The sequence below is a fragment of the Acanthopagrus latus genome, chromosome 20 (genome assembly GCF_904848185.1).
Source record: "Acanthopagrus latus isolate v.2019 chromosome 20, fAcaLat1.1, whole genome shotgun sequence".
NCBI lineage: Eukaryota > Metazoa > Chordata > Actinopteri > Spariformes > Sparidae > Acanthopagrus > Acanthopagrus latus.
The window spans coordinates 14401335-14420279 of NC_051058.1; the positions used below are offsets into that span (position 1 = coordinate 14401335).

Genomic DNA, 18945 nt, shown 5'->3' on the forward strand with positions numbered 1-18945 from the left:
CAAATTAATTCCTCAATCACACCAGGAACACGGATCGTTACATGGATAAAACCATCCCGAGTTATCATCTGAAAGGCATTGCATTTGATTATAGCCCATTTTTCCTTTATAAGAAAAAAGCTGTCAAATAATCGGCGGACAATGGCGGCTCGCCGGCAAAATCTCGTCGCAGGAAAAGCACAATCAAAAACAAGGAAATTGCTTCATGAGGAACACCCCCCAAACAAAAAACGGTCACGTTCAGCTCATTTCTTAGTCACACGGCGACAGAAAGCCGCTTCGCTTTTTTTCGGCCTCCGCGGCCAAACAAGCCCGGCCTCGCTAACAATAAAAAGTCAAATAAAAGTTACAGAACTTGAGAGTTCAAGGTACCGCGGGCTGCTTGGAGTGCGTGTCACGTACAGTTAACCTTTTTATCGGGCATGCCTGTGGTCTCATCAGTCGATGAAATTCTCTGCCCGCGGCGGTGGCTTAGCCGAGGGACACGGACCAATAGAAAAATATTTCATTGTGTTAGCATTTCAAATGGCGAGTGGAGGGTGGAGAGGAGGGCATTTGGAGGGGCGGTGGGGGAAGAAGCTCTAACCGATCGTTGCCAGCGGAATTAATTGCCTATTCTGAGAATAATGTCCCTTATCCGCGATCCTCGGAGGGCCGAACGCTAGCAGAGGCCACTTTTTTTTTGTTTTGTTTGGTGTCTTCAAAAAGAAGAGCGCTTAGGGGTACTGGCCGTGTTAGGGGTTTAGCTCGGTCCCCTTTAGGCCGGGAAAAATAATCAGAAGCACTGAACCAGACTCAACTAATCTGTGCCCCAATTAAAAACGCAGAACCCATTACACCTTAAAGTGAATCCACAAATAAATACTTTTAAACAAATCATACAATTATTAACGATTGGTAAAAATTCGGACCAATAATTTGATTTTTCGATGAAATTCACTTTAAGCGACACGACGTGAGAAGTGAATCGGCTTCGTCTGGCTTTCAGCCAGCACTCGATAAATGGCTCAAGATGGAGCGACCCCGGTGGTGCTTCTATCCTTTTATTTAAGGGGATTTAAGTTCAGGCTCTGTTACACATTGGCCAAGCATATGCAATGACCCTAACTGATATTGGTGCATCTTTTAGCCACATCTTAATCTAACCTTTTTAAAGCTCTGCGGCTTTTCAGAATCAAAACAGCATTAAGAACGAGCATTGTTCGAAAAAGGAGGCGGCCCTGGGAGATGAGGCCACGGAAAAGCCGGGCCCGGGCTGGGGACGGGAGCCCTCTGGAAAAACAGCTGCTTATGCACTCCAATCAGTGGGAAACAAAACCGAAACCCGACTGCTAAGACGGGGGGGAGAAAAAAAAGTACTTTCCCCCCCCGGAGGTGGAGGGGGCATCCCAAATGCTCCATCCCTCCATATCGACCTCTACGGGCCCATTCGCGCTAGGTGTCGATTTCATCCCTCGGCAGATGGACGGGCGAATTCGCAGCAGTCCCCATTACACGCCTCTCCTTCGCTCATTGTGAATTCAGTCAACGAAGTCAATCTTATTAACTTCCGCGCCGGTTCACACATGACATTTTCTTCAATTTTCTCGCCGACATCAAAAACATCAATTAGCAGCTCGAAAATGGGAAGGAGCGAATGACAGAGTCCGATAACGCCGACTTATTTGAAGCCGAGGGTAAATCTATTCTCCAGTTTTGAATGTGTTCATTACAATTGCATTTTCAAAGAAGACCTCCAAATAGCAAAGAAATTAAATTTATCTCCTAGAAATGTCCAGAAATTGTTTTTTTTCCCCCTCTTTCGTTCTTTCTTTTTTTTTTTTTTTTTAATCCTGTGTCTATCTCTCAGCCTCAGTGGGTGACACAAAGCATTGTGGCGCTGCATTTTTCTTTTTCTCATTAGAACAGATCACAACTCCAACAGAAGTTGAAACCTTATACTGTAAACTCTGGTGTAACCCGTAAAAATCATTTTTTAAAATGCAGCCCCGACATTTCTTTAAAGGGAGCCCGATAAAGTAACCCGCCGTTGACCCGCAACTTTAACAAAAAACAAAAAAGAAAAATGCTCGGAGATAATAAATGCAGTGTCTATTTTCATCCAACAAGGGGAGCTATTATCAGATAAAAGAAATAAGACACTTTGAAGAGAAACGTTTAGTTGCTTTTTTAGCATTTATCAATCTTGAAAATCAATCTTCAAAAAAGAGCATATATTGTTTAATTAACAGGCGTGTCGAATCGAAAGTTATTATTATATCATGTTTGTCTTGCATTGAAATTGTGCTAATTTTATTGTATCTGTATAAATAAAGGTATATATTTATTGCAAAACATGTCACTTCTATTTAAGGAATTACACAATTTAAAAACAAAATTTAAAAGCATTTTTCCTTTAGTAATAAACACTGTATTCTCTTTCTATTTACAAATTTATGGTGGAAACACTACAGTGCATTTTCAACAGATTTCCCTTTGCAACCGATTTTAAAATAGTTTTAAATGTATTTAGCTGCAAAGATCAGATGTTGCTCTTAAAAACGCATCAGTCCAAAAAAAAAACAAAAAAAACAAATACCATTTTATCCACTGCCTCATTGATCATTTCCTGCCCCTCCACATCACGGCTACATCAAAAATGTGAAACACAAAACCTACACATTAATGAAGCTCTCTCATGGCTCAACTCTTCTGTCTCCCATCACTGACGAACGTGTAACTCAATAAACCTCGGCCGGTAACCTTTAAGTAAGGGGCTATTTTTTGCCGATATCCAAACATTGTCAGGCGGCTTCCTCGTGCTTGAGTTACGTCTCCGAGGGGGTGAACAAAAGCAACTTTAGTGGCTGTAGAAAGACACTCGTAATGCGGGGAAGGGGTGGGGGAGTCACATGCGGAGCCGTGCGGATCACGTTCCTCCGGCCCATTGATTTCTGATCTTTTGACATTATTTAGTTGCTTTTTATTTTCTTGCCCGTCTTTTATTCCATGTCACAAAAGACAGAAATGTCCAAACAAGTGATGTCGGGAATATCTACTATCTGTCAAAAGAGCAGGCTTTTCCCGGCATTAAAGCGACCGAATGCTCTGACGCAGTGCCGAGAACCGGCGGGATGAAAATATCACTCTTTATAATGGAGGCTAATCAGATTTCGGATGCCGTTTGCCTTCTAGCTAAAGGGAGATGGAGGCGCGTGGAGCGGTAGGGCTGAAACCAATCCACTCCCGAGTTCATCGCCACCCTGACCTCCAGACAAAAGGCCTGGCGCTTCATTTCTCACATTTGATCCACGCAAGTCAAAACGGGTCACACAGTCAAAGTCCAAATTAATACTTGACCTAATTTTTACCCCTAATTTCTGCTCTAAACACAGGCGGCTGAAAGCAGAGACAGACGAGGAGATGCATCTGTATCAGCTGTCGGCTGAATGTTGAACACACAGCAGTGATCAGTTCCATTAAGCAGGGATTTGATCATCTCCCCCATGCGCTTTCACAGCCCAGCTTCAGATTAGATCACTGTGAAAATGGTCAAATGTTGTGTTTATCTCTCTGTAATTATTTTGATGCAGATGACAGAGATTTGGTTGTTTGCATGTGGCTTGATGAGTGTGCACAGTGTGAGCCAAGATGCGCACGCACACATACGAGCGCTCGCGCGCAGACAACGCGCGCTGGCGTGGAAAAAAGAGCTGAATGGCTCCTCTCAACGCCATTAGCCCATTAGATAGTTTCAACAAAGGCCCCCGAAATAATGTTTTATGTGCTGAAAACGACTCAGAGCGCGGCGCACACGCAATTATGGCGCCGTAATCCCCAACTTATGACTAATATTAATGCTCTCGTCGGGTTGACACAAATGGACTTTCAATGAGACTGAAAGAGAAAACCCCAGGCGACAATGGAACGTGTTGAGCTAAGCAACAAAAAGCAGGACAACACCGCCGCACACGTCTGATCCTCGGGTAAAATACAAAAAGAAATATTTTGCTCTCCTTCTGTTGATAAAAATCTGAGGGTGTTTTTGTTGTGATCCCAGGGCAGGTTTTCCAAAAGAAATTCCTCACATCACTGCGGTTTCTTTTATGGCAATTTTGAGAAGAAAAAACATTCAATTTAAATGCAGCAACGTTTGAAAACGTCGGAATATTTGCAGAACAACTCTCCCCGCTTTGAATGAACCGACATCTATTGTGCGAGGGATGTGTGTTGCCGTGCGGTGACCTTTGGCGAAATTGTCTTAATCCCAAGGAGCAACTTTTAGGAGCTGAATGCAAGTCCAGGGTAACGCGTGCGATGGGTCCTTTCAATCCACCCATCGCACCCTGTTCTCAATAATCACCTCTATTTTCACTTCACTCGAGTTAGGCTGTGTCACTAGATTACTGGCCCTTCGTATCTACCTTTCCAATTACTTTTAAGAGTTTTGGATGGACAAATTTGCGCTTTCATGTCCCGTGTTAGCGGATGAGTCGCTGCTTCTGGCCATGAAAGGAGAGTTTTTAATGAGCTGAGGTGAGGTTAATTGGTTCGCTAAGATCCTCTGAGTCATGTGCCTCTATATGAAATTAAGTCCATTTCCTGGAGTTTCCTCCGGACGTATTTAATAACAAACACTTCAGCCCAATTTTCATTTCCCACAGACGGGAGTGAGGGTGGCGGAGAGGGGAGGGAGGGGGTGAGAGTTTGGCTTGTTTGTGCTTTTTACCGTGCCCCAAATTGTAAGCGCTATCTGTGTTTGTGTTTCTTCAAAGACCAATGGTGTAATGTCAGCTCCCATTCAAGAATTCTCATGGACGTCCTTTTAACTGCAAATGCAGCCGTGTTTTCCGCTGATACATGAAAGCTAATTAGCAGCCAAACGTGCGTTTGTTCATGGCGGGACAATGGGACCGCGTGAAGCTTCTGCTATTGTTTCCACTTTCCGAACAATGAGGGTAAATTTGCTGCAGCCGCTCGATCACCGCGAGGGGACCACTGCGAACGCACCACGACGCACTAATCCTCCGCAAATGACTGGGCCCTTTCACTTGCCATTAGGAACTACATGATGTGAATCTGCCCGGACTAAGAGACCTTGTAATCAACACTGGTGCAAATGTGTTAAGTTCAACGTCTCGTCGAGGGGGGTTCAATGGTCCTGACAGTGTAATTACGGGTTACAGCGGCCGGAGCACTCAGCGCTAATTCAATCCATCTTCATTTCCACGAGCAACGCCCCTACCATTGATGGATAGTTATCATTAGAGAGTGACAAAGCGCTGAGACAACTGAGGCGTGAGCGGCAAAAAAAAAGTGTGTGTGTGTGTGAGGCCTAAAGTCAAGGAGCAGGAGGATGTGTCCTCTCAGATTCACACTATTGCCCAAGACAGCAGGATTATATATTACGACAGGGATGAGTACTGGGAAACGGAATGGGGAAGGAACTGTGGGTCAGGGAGCGTCCTTCACACACTCACGCACACACACAAATAAATACATAGTATACCCACATAGGGATCGGTACGTGTTCGCACACACGCACAAACAGTTTGGCTCGCTGTGACCCCGACACACAGAGAGGCTATGGCTCGACTCACCAGCCTTTTATAGCATGCTGCTCAGACTGCTGACAGACACACACACACACACACACACACACACACACACACACTCACACACACACTTGCGCAGGTCTGGGCACCGTCTGCAGCCAAACACTAAACCACAGGCTGCGATTGAGACCGACTGGTCTGCTCCTCTATACTTTCAGTCTATATATTCAGTCCACCCTGGGCTGTATATCTTAATTATGTGCTCTGCCTCTTTTCCTAAAAGAAGGGGTGACGGAGTCAGCTAGTCAGGCACTGGAGCAGCAGCAGGCCACTGAAATGAGGCCCTTCCAGTCTTTATGGGGCCTCCAGCTCAGTCACTGCATCATTACATGACTTTTAAGCTCCGAACAAAAACACAGTGGATGCCTCCTTCCCCGTGTCTTTTCTGGCGTAACGTTCCGCAACACAATGGAAACCGTTCTGTTTGTGGCATTTCTCGCATCAAGCTGCACGTCTTCAAAAACAAAACTGGAACTCCCAAACTTTTTCGGGAAGACTAACAGGCTGTGAAAATGCTGTAATGAGTAAATAGCTCAAATGGCGGGGGGGGGCGACACACAAATGGCCAGAAGAATTTTAGCACAGCGCTGCGCTCAATGTAATTATCTCTCCTTTTTCCTCGCGGGTCGCAGCTTTAGGGGTCACCGCAGTCTCACACTCTCCATCTCATGCACACACACACAAGTTGGGCTTTGCCATTTCAATGACTCAATCGCATCTGGAGCCCTCCATCGATTGTGCTCAGTGACCCAGCAAAGGCCCATGTGGCGGGTGCCGGGCCCCGCCTCTGTGAATTAGAGCCGTGATCATGATCGCCCCTGTCCGTTAACCAGGAGGTGGTGCTACTGGGATGTGGAGCGCTACTCCATCTTCATCGTTTTTTTTTGGGGGGGGGGGGCTTTTACCACTGAAAAGCAAGGCGGGATTTGTTTGGTAGGGGTTTTTTCATAATAGCGGGGATTTAAAAAGGCTTTTCTGACACCTGGAGTTGTAGACACTTCCTCAAAGACACAGACGCACTCTTGTTTTACTGTCGGTGTCGATTTAGCAGCGGAGAGCGCTGAGAGATTCACAGTCAGGTGATGCCGCCTGCTTGAATGCATAAGATTCTCAGACTTGTGAGCTCTTGTTCACTTGGCTCATTGCGAGGAATGAATGGCTTGCTTACATCCCTCAAAAACCTCACATGCACACACGCCCACGCGAAATTAAATTTGATGCTTACCCATGCACATTCCTGGCGCGCTATTGTGCACTCGCATGCGTTGCACATTCGCGCGATCGGCCTCGGCGATCTGCACACGTACATGCAGGCATGAGCCGAGCGGCCAATGCGCTGCCGTAGACTGGCTGGCCTGCTTGCAGACCCTGCAGTTTGTTTAGTAACACTCCTTTTGACGACGCCCGAAGGGTGCAATTAAGCCCAATTAGAGCCTGTCAGTTTTATTAAGAGGCACAGACTGGCCAGGCTCGGGGGCAGTGAGGGGTAGAGGAGGGAGGAGAAGAGGAGAGGAGAGGAGAGGGAGGAGGAGAGTCTGCAGCACCAAGCTACCGCTACTCTTGAGAAACCAGGCAAGCACCACTGAGAGGAAACTGGTGTAAATATGCTGAATGCCAGCTAAACAGAAATGACAGCTGTGACACTTAAATAGCTAACTGACGCTACCCATGTTGGACTTAGAAACAAAAAAAAAAAAAAAAAAAAAAAAAGCTGCCAAGGGGGCCCTGATTGAGTCTTCATAACCAGGTCAGGTTCTGCAGGTAACCTCAGGTGGCCTCAGTTCAAATGCGCAGAGATTACCTTTATGATGCGACATAAAAGCTGTTTAAAAGTGCAGTTTTGTGATCAGAGAACCTGGAGGGATCAATGGATGACAAGACCAACTCGTCTATAAATACTCACCGGCTACAGTGAATGCAGACATGTGTGGATGCAGATGTCACAAAGCATTTTCGGAAGGGGGGGGGGAGAGGGGTGGTGGCTGTGTAGTTATGTGAGCCTGCCCTGGTATATTAGTGTGGTTGTGAATAGAGCAATACAGCTGGCTCGGAACAAAAAACCGCAGCATCTCTTTCATCAGCGAATCAAAAAAAAAAAAAAGAGAGAGAGGGAGAGAACGCAAATGAATGTATCATTCCCTCACAATTCCTTTTCCGTCGACCCCTCGACAGAGATGTTTACAGATAGCTATCATTCCCCCTCTTTTTCACATTTGTGCTTGGACATGTTTCAAAAGACGGGGCCTTTTCATCTCCCCTCTCGCTGTGAGGAAATTTGCTCCTTAATGGCTTTCAAAACAGGAAGCGCAGACAATAAAAAAAGGAGAAGTGAGAGGAACGCTCGCGCTCCCTAGTCCCCCCTTCAGTCGACGCATCCTTTGCGGCGCTGAGTGCTGCAGCTTGTGCCGCCGTGCCAAGGTGCCAACTGTGCCAGTCACACTGACCTCCATCTGCAGGCAACTTGATACCATCTCTCCAACTGCCGCGTACTCCCACTGAATGGGTTCGCTCAGTCACAGTGAAGTCTGAATGGCATTCAAGGCTCAGGCTTGGAATTGTGTTTCGAGTTTGTGTGCTATTGTATTCTTTGTTCACAGCTGCTGTGTAAAAAAATCCTTTATCACTAAACTGAATACTAAAAGGGTTGTATTGGAGGAATGCACACAGGAATACATTACTGCCAATGTGCAAATCATTCTACTATCAGGCAAATTAGAGCTGATTTTTCACAAGTCTTTTTCAATGACCCTGCGAAAGAGTGAGGTTGAGCTGCTACGGACCAGCTCAAATTACTACTCCTAGGATTGTCTCTTGCCAAGTACTAGGCTTACTATTTTAATAGTATATGTAGGTGTCTGTTTACTCATGTTGTATTCATAATTCCGCCTCCTGCAGGGCATCCGTGTCCACCGAGTGCCCTTGAACATGCCATGAGTAGTCTTTCTGCGCTTCAACTAAAAAGAGACCTGAAAGACAGCTACACACGCTTCCGCACAGTTGGATAAAACAAACCTTAACCACACAACTCAACCTCACCAAAGAACTTGCTTTTTTCAAAAGATGTTCAGAAGACTGTTTTTTTTTTCCTCTCTCTCTCTCTCTTTCTCTCTCTCTCCTCGTCTTTGCTTTTTCTCTCCCTGGGTAAAACAAATGCATCATTTTTCAGTTTATATATATATAAAAAAAACAAAAAAACAAAAAAAAAAAACAACACACATCTTCACTCCCTCCTCCTCTCCCTCCCATTGTGCCATTTCCGTGTATGGAAGTGTTCCCTCCCATTGATTTTTCTCCCAGCCAGGGCCCTACCCAACACGAGCCGCTTCCTCGCCGGTGTCATCTCCTTGTGCCTTTCTCCTTTTAACTGTGTTTTACTCTTGTGGCGTAATGTACAACTGCCAAACTGGCGGCAGGGGAAGGAGGTGGGGGGAAAAAAAAAAACTGATACACGAGCTCAAAAGTTTTGGCTATTGATTTCTTTTTGATGCAGATGGGGGAAAAAAGAGAACTGTTCAAAGCCGCGGAGAGCATTTTTTTTTTTTTTTTGATCACCACTACAGTCGAGCCAGTTGGTAATGTTGGTTGGTAGTACGGCACAAGGATTGCACATGTTTGTCCGTGCATTACACTCCCTTTGTTATCTGTTGTTGCGGTTCCGCGTGGTCAGAAGGGCTTATTAAATGTAGTGACCGGCGTGCACTCTGCGCCGAGGCTCACTGATGCGCTTGCATCATTAATGTGCGCGATCGCCTGGAGAAAGTGTTTCTTCCGATGGTGAATGTCAAAGTGAGCAGATTAGGCCTACAGCTGCATCTCAGAAAAAGAAACATGACGGCAAAAAAAAAAAAAAAAAAATGCAGCCTTGTGAGAAAAAACAAAGATGAGCTACTCGGGGGAGTTGCCAGGTTTTTTTTTACAGAGGCGAGGAAGACTGAAATGTGCAGCACAATAAATGAAGCGAACGGGTGAGGAAAAGAGGGATATACATTGGGAATATTTCTGACATCCATATGCGCTCAGGACGGGCAATCAAAGGCACCGGAGAGCCGCGTGCAGATATCAGGAGATGAAGGGGTGAAGCTTGCAGGAGTGTGTATTCCAGCCACCACAGCTCCTCATGCTCAGCTTCAGCTCCCCTCTCTGCCAGCCCTCTGTGATGAGTGCCTGTGTCCACTGGGGGCTACAATTAGCCCATCAAACTCATTCCAGCCGGGAATCCACACTGCCTCTCCAATCCCCTTTTCTGGCTCTCCGAAGCCCGCGCTCCTCCAAAGAGACAGGCAACTTGTAAGACTAGGGGAGGTAGCCTTTGATGTGCCAGGTTCTGCCGAGGCCTCCCTTTTTGCTCATATCAAGGCTGAGGAGATATAACAATTAAAATGGTGGGAGAGGCAGGCTGACACTGCGGTGTGCCACGTGCTCGCCCCCCGCGCACCCGGAGCCTGGCCTTTACAGGTGGGGGTGGGGGGGGCACCTCAGTGTGAGAGCAGATATCAGATTCCACGGTGACTGTTGAAGCAATGAGGAGTCAAATGAAGTTGAGAGAGATGATCTTTACGCCGAAGATACAAATCTGTCTTGTGGCTTCTTCTTACTTCAGACTGGCTGGGCCTGTTTCTGTCTACGTCTGTCAGTAAAGAGCTCTCTGCCCTGTGGCTGTGATGCAGAATTTCACAATATTCTCTGGCGTGTGGCCCTGGATTTACAACTAGACTTAAAAATGATTAATCTGTAAGCCAATTCAGCAATGTAAATCAAATCGAGGACAATAATTATTATTTTAGTAATTAAGTAATGCTTTTTGGCTCTTGGACTTGTGGTCGGACAAACAAGCAATAAGCAATTTGAACACGTCATCTTGGGACCTGGGCTCCGACTAGCAATTATTGTCATTAATGATCAATTTGACAGTTATTTTCACTGTTAATCAATTATTCGTTCAGTCATAAAATTGTGATAATTAGACCGATTATCAACCTGGCAAATCACTGGGGCCGATATTCAGCATTTTTCAGTTATCAATATTTGTGATCTTTCTCTGTCAGATGGCCAATATTAATAATAATAAGCGTATTAAAAATGTGCTTCTTCAGCATACTCTCACACAGAGTCCCACCCACAACAATGTCTGATTGGTAACAACAACTAAATAATCTGAATCTGCAAAGTAACATTAACTAAATGTATTAAATAAAGTAGTAGAAGTCGTCAAGTACCTGAATATTGTACTTAAGAACATTCCTTAGGTTCATTCCTTCAATGGGTGATGGAAACCTTGACACGCAGATTTAAATATTATATTGCAAATGAATCTCAGTCCAAAATATCTTTGATTTTCAGCCTCTTGATTTCTAATAATCGGCCTGAACAAGCAATGTGGGTGGGTCAGCCCCAGTGACGTCTTCAAATTGCTTATTTCTTCCAACCGACGGTCCAAAACCAAAAGACGTTTGCTATCATAAATGATGAGGAAAAGCAGCGAATCCTTACGACTAAGAAGCTGGAACCCGCAAATGTTTGACTTTTTTGTAATGAATCGATAATCAATCAGCTGAATATTTTGCACTACTATTTATCATGATCCCGGCAACAACAGCTGTTAAGATCTCAGGTGACTATAAGTCCATATTATTTTATATTCTTCATGAAACTAGCTCCAAACATCAGGTCTAAATATATAGATTTTGATTCATCAGCCTTTTATAAATCTCGCCTGACCTCGCCAGCGTTCGCAGAGATCCCATGCTGTGTCCAGACCCCAAAGCTGAACAAACTCTGGGCCAGCGGTTCAGACGGGCTGCTGTGTTACGTTGTGTAAGACACAGCTCCACTTCTGTCTCTGCTCCAGTGGGGCTCGGTGGCAGACAGCCAGGTAATTACGCAGCACTGACTACCAGCCAGGAGAGAAAGGCCCACTACCACACGCATACACAAAAACACTTATTTTGAAAGCGCCGAGTATCCAGATCACACAACCCCACCTGCACACACAGACACACACACACACACACAATATCTTTCTCCCCGTTCTCTCTTGCGTCACACACACACAGGCCCAGCCAAACACAAGGACTACATTATGTCAAGGAGGATTACAATGACTCCGACGTGACCCGGCTGCGCAGCTGCTCTGCCTCTGGCGTGAGTGTGCCTGAATTTACTGTTTGAGGTAAAAGACTGTCCTCAGTTTAAACAGGTGTGTACTTATGCAGATGCGAAGCTCAAGCATGTGGTCTGCATTAGCTGCTGCAGGGTAGCCACAGTGAGCTTTGGCTGGAGTCAAAACCCAACGCCAGGTTGGTGATCTATTCCTAAAAAATCCCACAAAGGGCACACGAATGAAGATGTTTCTCAGTGGCACAATATGCAGATTTAATCTCTGACAGTGCTGCTTTCCAGCACAGAAAGTATATGTGTATTTAAAAGGGTTCTTAACTTGTGATTGCATATTTAAGGGCATTCCTCATCAACCAAAAGAAAAAAGGGAATTTAACTGACCATGTTGAGTATTTACCCAGGTTTTCTACCAATGTCACATCACATTTAATCACATTTTATCAGCCCTTTCTCACGCTCAAGCTTGGCGGCGCACACAGACCCTGCTATGACTACACTATTTCTTTAAAAGCTCTTGCAACAGCTCAAGACATCCAAACACAATGGTGCATAACAGAGTCATGACTAACTCCGCCACTCAGTCTGAAGCCTGGATGTCACTTCAAAAGCAGATATTTTAAATTATCTTCAGGGCTGATTCCATCAGTTTTCTGTTTTTCTTCACTAATCCCAGCGGGTATACCACTTGCTTTGAGTTAGCTGACTGTGAAATAAAAACATCAAGAGCACAATGATAATTCATTATGGTAACATGATTACTTGCAATTATCACGAGCACATTAACATTTCAAAACCTCCATATGAAGTTGCACAGTGAGTGAATGAATCCATGGCTGGGATACAGCAGCAACAGAGGTTGGCCATTTCATTCTGACATTACAAAAGCACCAAAAAGCGAGTTGGAATAAAGGCAAGTAAATTGCACCACCAAAACAAAGAAGAAGTCATGCTTCAGGGTAGCAAGAGGTATTCTCTGTCCCCTTGTTGGTTATTCCAGACTTCTTCCAAAGAAAGAATCTTGTTTGAAAAAAAAAAAAAAAAACTGCCATGGATTCCAGTGAATGCCAGTGAGAATCAAGCGAGCTATTCATGCTGCCAGTTGATTTAGGCACGCCTCGCTACACACCAATCAGCCCGGCCCCGGCCTCGCCAGCCACTCACTTGTCTGCCATTCCAACACAAGATGGAGACAGTGCCAAAAGTTCCAATTAAAATATCCATTTGTGATGTCTGTGCAGAAAAAAGGAACACATGAAAAAAAAAAAGAAAACAAGTACCAGGCTTTTTCGATAGCGTAGGAGAAAATACAACAAAAGCTGCCAAAATTCTGTGGACAAGCCACATACTTAAGAGTTTTTCTGTCTACACAAACTAAATAAGTGTGAGGAGTGTGTGTGTGTAGGCAGAATGTGTCTGTGTGTGTGTGTGTGTGTGTGTGTGTGCGGGGAGGAGAGAGACAGACAGAGAGTGTGTGTGTGTGTGTGTGTGTGTGTGTGTGTGTGTGTGTGCGTGCAATGCGAGTGGGACCGTCTTGTTATGGAGGAACAGAGCATGTTGCAGATAAGAGGGCGACGCTGTTCAAAGAGAAAGGCAGGCCGGTAAAGTGCGCGCCGATTCGACATCATCGCCTTACTGTCCCTTAATGAGCCTGGAGAGGAAGTGCGGTGTCCATAGAATGCGCTCCTGTCTCGCTCCAATCACATTGCCGGGCTTTTTATTCAAATCTCGCACACAACTGTCACACAGCCAGTCTGGCCGCGCTGTTTATCTTACTCCGGGAGGATGTTAACAAGACAAATGAATGAATAAATACACAAATAATGCGTTTAGGTAATGTTAATAATGTATGAAATGGGAGCTGCTTTTTGACAGTAGCGCTGCACTAAGGATTCTTCCCAACTTCGGTGACAGGCTTGTTTATTCTCCTACCCAGCATGCATTTCTCTGCATCTATCGCAGGCGATGTCTGGCCGGCGCTCGGCGTCTATTCCGCGTCTTGCTGATGGGGAAAGTGGCCTGACACATTAGTTTAGATTTCTCTGCCTGGATACCGCCGTCAGGATTGAGCCGTCTCTCCCTTCATCCAAAACCTCTCGTACGGTGATCCTCCTTAATCTTGTGGAATCCAGGTCTCGGTTGCAGCCCATCACACTTCCCTCCTGCTATTACATGACTGATTTCAGTGACGTTTTAACAGGCCACTCAATTAGAGTAGATTTTTTTTTGGAAAGGCTCGATGAGTAAATACGAAAAGCGTGTGCGCACCTGCGCAGGAATGCAGTCGAGTCGCAGCATCACCTGCCTCAAAGAAGTGTCCCAAACTTCCAGGACTATTAGAAAAAACAAAACAAAAACAAAACAAAGCAAACAAACAAACAAAAAAAAAAAAAACAGGAGCGGGGGGGAAAAATGCTCAAAGAAACTGACTGGGTAGGAAAATAAGTCTCACATCAAATTCCTTCCCTGGGCCGAGACAAAAGCAGGGCCTGGCACTCAGGCACAGTCGACTACACAGGCTTGGAAGACGGAGGAGAGGAAAAAAATAAAAAATAACAACGCGCACATCAAAACCCGAGCCAAACAAATCCAAGAAAAGTTCAGATAGGTCTTCAGTGGAACTGCCAAGAGGAACAAAATCAAATAAATTGGGGGGTTAGTCTCGTTCGGGCTGGCCCGACAAACCTGAAAACACTGTTTAGAATATGTGAGGAAGGTGGCAGAGGACGATGCTAAATGACTCAGAAAGCACATACCCGGTGTTTACCCCCGAAAAAAACTCCAAAGCAAAGCCCCCTCTCCCGTTATAACGCGGGTGGGAACAGAAAATTCGAGGCAGCTTAAGTGCTCTCTGGAATCACTCAGCATTCCACTGTCTCCAACACACACACGCACACACATATCCACAGAGTTAAAATTTGACTGTGACAGTGTATTCATCCATAACTGTAAATTGTTCTTTGGGGAATTTGGCGGGGCTTCGTACTCTCTCCCGCTGTCTCCCCACCCCACCCCCACTCCAGTCCTCTTTTTCTCTCCCTTTTCCACAAAGCTGTCTCCATCACTCTCAATCACAAGCCGCTTGTACATATGTATACGACAGGCAGTCGCCGGAGCAATTGTGGGATCGCTCAACACCAAGTCATTACAAAACCAGAGAGATTCACAAGGCCACACAGTGATCCGGAGCTTATAATTAAGGACGCACCGATAACTTGTTTGGTGCATCCTCGAAACTCGGAACTCTTCAAGTTCCGTTTTATTGATTGCTTTTCCGATGATTGATTGCTTTTGTGGCTTCTTGTAACAGTTGGGATTCTTCAAAACCTGTCTTAATTTAGCTTAGCGCTGCCACGTTAGCCCGCAAGTTAAGGGTATAAATATTTAGGCATCAAGTGTCAAAGAATCTGAGAGTCAAACGTTTTTACCGAGGCGGCAGTCCCACTCAAATCCAACCTTTACTACTCCTGCTTTCGTGCATCTACTACACTGTGAACCCAGGTCACCAGTTTCCCTTAAGAATGGCTGCCGTGAACGTTACTCATGTCCACGTCCCTGCTCTTGAACAGCGACTCAAACAAGACATCCCATGGACTGCCTGCAGAGTAAAACATCAGACAAGAAAGCCACCCCTCAGCTTCTCCTCCACTATTTTCCGCAGTTTTATTCTGGTTGTTGTAGTAAACTGACAGCTTCCTGCATATAAAAAAAGCCTGACTTGTCTTTGTTGTGATTGGTCGGCTCAAATACACACACACGCACACAGACATATGCACACAAAAAAGCGTACTCTTCTTAAAAGTGAAACTTTTCTCAACTTCAGAAAGCCCGTCAGTGTGAACGAGGCACTCTCGCCACAGTTATGTGTCTTCGCCTCCACCCCTCAAGGAGAAGGAGGCGATTTCACGGCACTCGTGTACCTACTGCACATCCGTGCCACGATGCCTGTGCGTGCCGTGCGTCAGTGTCATAACACTCCTGGGCCAAAAACTACTCTAAATTCTGCAAGGCCACCCCCCTGGGGATATTCGCTTAATCACTTCAACCCACTCTCGAAAGTTCACTTCCCAACTTCCTGGAAAAAGGAGCAGACATTTCTGAGGAATAACAAAGCGGGGTTAGCGGGAGTAATAACTTTGTATTTAATCCCACACAATTCTGCCCCATACCGGAGCAAGAGGAGCGAGCCAAGAGGGACTTGCAGTGAAAACAAATCAACGCGCCCGCAGATGGATGTGTGTTGGCAACGCACGACGACAGAGTCAAGTGTCAAGGGTTTGTAACAAAAATTACCTGGGTTCAGTAGGTTAGGGCGAGGGGATACGTTTGGCTGAGGTACGGTGCACGCTGAGTGAAAAAGTCACCATGTGTTGACACTGTGTTTCCCCTTTCTCCCTGCTACCATCCTTTTCCCTCTTTCTTTTTCTACGCAGTTCCCTTTCTCTTTGTCAGTCAGCTCAAACCTGACGAGGATTGGGATTATGGATACGCGGAAAAGAAAACGCGACAGAGTCCGGTTGAGATGAGGTGTGCGTGGAGTTAAAAAGTTGCCCTGTGTTGACACCGTGTTGCCCCCTCCTACGTTCTCCTACGTAAGTTCTCCTCCTCCTTGTGGGCTCAGCTCAGACCCCTTCCATACTGCTGCTAGGGAAAAAAGAAATGAGGTCACGGATCGCCTTACTCCAGCCGGTCTCCGTATGGTCACAACCCTCCCCCTCCACACCTTCCTCTACCAGCACCTCTCACTCAAAGTCTCATTCCATCACTGTGGCCAAATCCGCCTCATCCATTCTCCCTCCCTCCTCCCCACCCCGTTTCACTTCTTCCCCTCCCCTCTTCTACTCCACTCCCACCCTTCCTGTGCCCTCAGCCCAGTGCTAATTGGTAAATCTGTTGAACCATGCCAACCCCAACAATGAGACACCTGGAGTTCTGTCAAAACAAGTTTCCCTGTGAAAACGGCCTCCAGTGTTAATACAGTAGCGTAGGGGAGCTGCTGAGTCTCTTGTTGCTCACGAGGGCCGGCTGCAGGAACGGAGGGGGACGGTGCTACCACGGGGGGGGGAAATCTGTCAGAGATGAGTGCACTGGACTGACTGCCAGTCATAAATTAGATCATTTATCAATATCACTTCTGAACCTTGATCCTCCGTGAAAACAAACTGACAGAATCGCGATTACCACACAGGCTTTTTTTTTTTTTTTTTTTTTTTTTTTTAAATCCACTCCACACGGGCCTGGAGGTCAGATTTCTGGGTCAAATCAGTTCATGTTATTGTATGCAAACACATGGAGGTTTAGAGCCCCGGCCCAACCGAGCTCTGACTGCTTGTCATCCAAAACTCAAGTCACACCTTAGACACCAGGATACTACAGATACGCTGGTCTAGACAAAGGTGTGTTTGTGAGACACATGCAGAAAGACAGGCACACCCAACAGTGATCCTGCCAGACCTTGTCAAACAAGTTTCAGCAAAGACGCTTGTATAAGAGAGGGAGGGGGAAGCAGGCAGGCGAGCCGATGACTACACCGTCATATTAATGGCTGTTTTCGCAATAAAGAGTGATTTACCTTCCGTCTTCCTTCCTTTCTTTCTCCCTCTTGTTTTGAAGGACCCGTGCTGTTTATGGGCAACAAAGGCCCAGCAGAGTGTGCAAAATCAACAAGCAATTGATTAGTCAAACAATTCAAGTAGGCAATCCGCAGAGCGATGGTCGCCTCAGAGGAGATTAATGGGTGATCCTCTGGGCCAGCGTCTTTCCAGCTTCACAGAGTCAAACTGAAGGGAACCAAAGCAAGGCCGACTGATGTCTGCTCTGCGGCAAAAATCAAAACTAGCTTCACCTTTCCATTTCAACTTCCTTTAAATTACACATTCAAGGGATTTTTATTTTTTTTATTTATAAAGAGGTGCAAGACAATGACAGGAGGAATCTGGACTGTGACACTGTCATCTTTAATCTGACGAATTTAGATTTCAATCACAATCTACTTTTCAGGTGAATCAAAGGGATTGCGCTATTTAACGTAATTTTATTTCGATTCCAAACTTCTTAAGCTCACTGACTGGCACATCTAAACCAATACAGTGATGGAGAATCTCTTCACGTGGCTCTTCCTTGGTTGACAAATTGTAGACAATGCAACATATGTTGCCGATGAGGAGCTTGTGCTGAGAAAGTGCAGTCTTTAAGGCAATGTTGTGTTGTGCAATGTTGCTGATTAAATGCACCCCTAAATGGACATAAACACTGTGTTATTTTGCTCGATCTACCTCTTCGTCTTTTCTTCTTCTATAAGACATACATACCAAACAGAGGTCTTACTTCTCCTGCTTCTCCCAGAGAGTGGCATTAAACCATAGCGAGCCAGAAAATGACAAATAGAGAAGGCAAACAGAATCCAAAAAAACACGGAAACAATTCTAAACAAAAGCTGGACGAGGAAATGCCTTCACTACCCTGCAAAACCTGGACTTCCAAAACATCCCATCACCTGGACTGGCATTTTCAAGTCATCACAAAGCACACCAGCAACAAAGCAGCAGCACTGGATTACAGCACAAAGCACAACACAGCATGATTATCAGCATCATCACCAGGATTTTTATGTCTGTCATTCATTATTTTAGTTGTATTTTTTGTTTTAGGAAAGAATCATCAATTATCAGTTGTTAATTTGAGTGTGTGGAATCAATCAAAAAATCCAAACAAGATATTTTTGGAATTCAAAGTTCTCTCACCAAATGAAATTGGTGAAGGCTCAGATCTGACTGTCCGGGGAATTCCCAGCAGAAGGGCCCCTGAAAGGCAAAGATGGACGTTCCCAAGTCACACAATTATATGAGCTCTCCATCTCTTGTTCGTTCTTTCTCTCTCTCTCTCTCTCTCTCCCTCTCTCTCTCACACACATACACACACACACACACACACACACACACACACACACACACACACACACACACACACGTATACGAATGTGCACACAATCTCAGCCAACCAGGTTTTTATGCAAAAGCAACATGTTCTCCCTGGAAATTATGCATCCCCTGGCTTTTTAGTTATTTAAACTACTACCTTGTCTCTGCTGGCTCAGCTTTCTCCTGGGTACGTGTTCGGCCCCATTATTACTAATTTTACACAGAGAGAATAGGAGAACACTGGCTCTGCGCTGGTTACACAGCTGTCAGTACCGGCTGGCTGGTTGTTAAAACACTACTTCGCTTTGGTATAACAT

General features: G+C 45.4%; 1 protein-coding gene across 31 annotated transcripts in view; it reads right to left on the bottom strand.

Moving 5' to 3' along the window:
- tcf7l2 (transcription factor 7 like 2) overlaps window positions 1–18945 on the bottom strand; it is a 93306-nt gene that overhangs the window by 33266 nt on the left and 41095 nt on the right. For 16 of the 31 annotated variants that reach the window (XM_037080542.1, XM_037080550.1, XM_037080547.1 and 13 more), the window contains exon 5: window positions 18452–18511. The exons of the other annotated variants lie outside the window; for them this stretch is intronic. In XM_037080542.1, the coding sequence (XP_036936437.1) occupies window positions 18452–18511 (60 nt within the window). The remainder of the gene's footprint in view (window positions 1–18451; window positions 18512–18945) is intronic. 31 annotated transcript variants of the gene reach the window in all.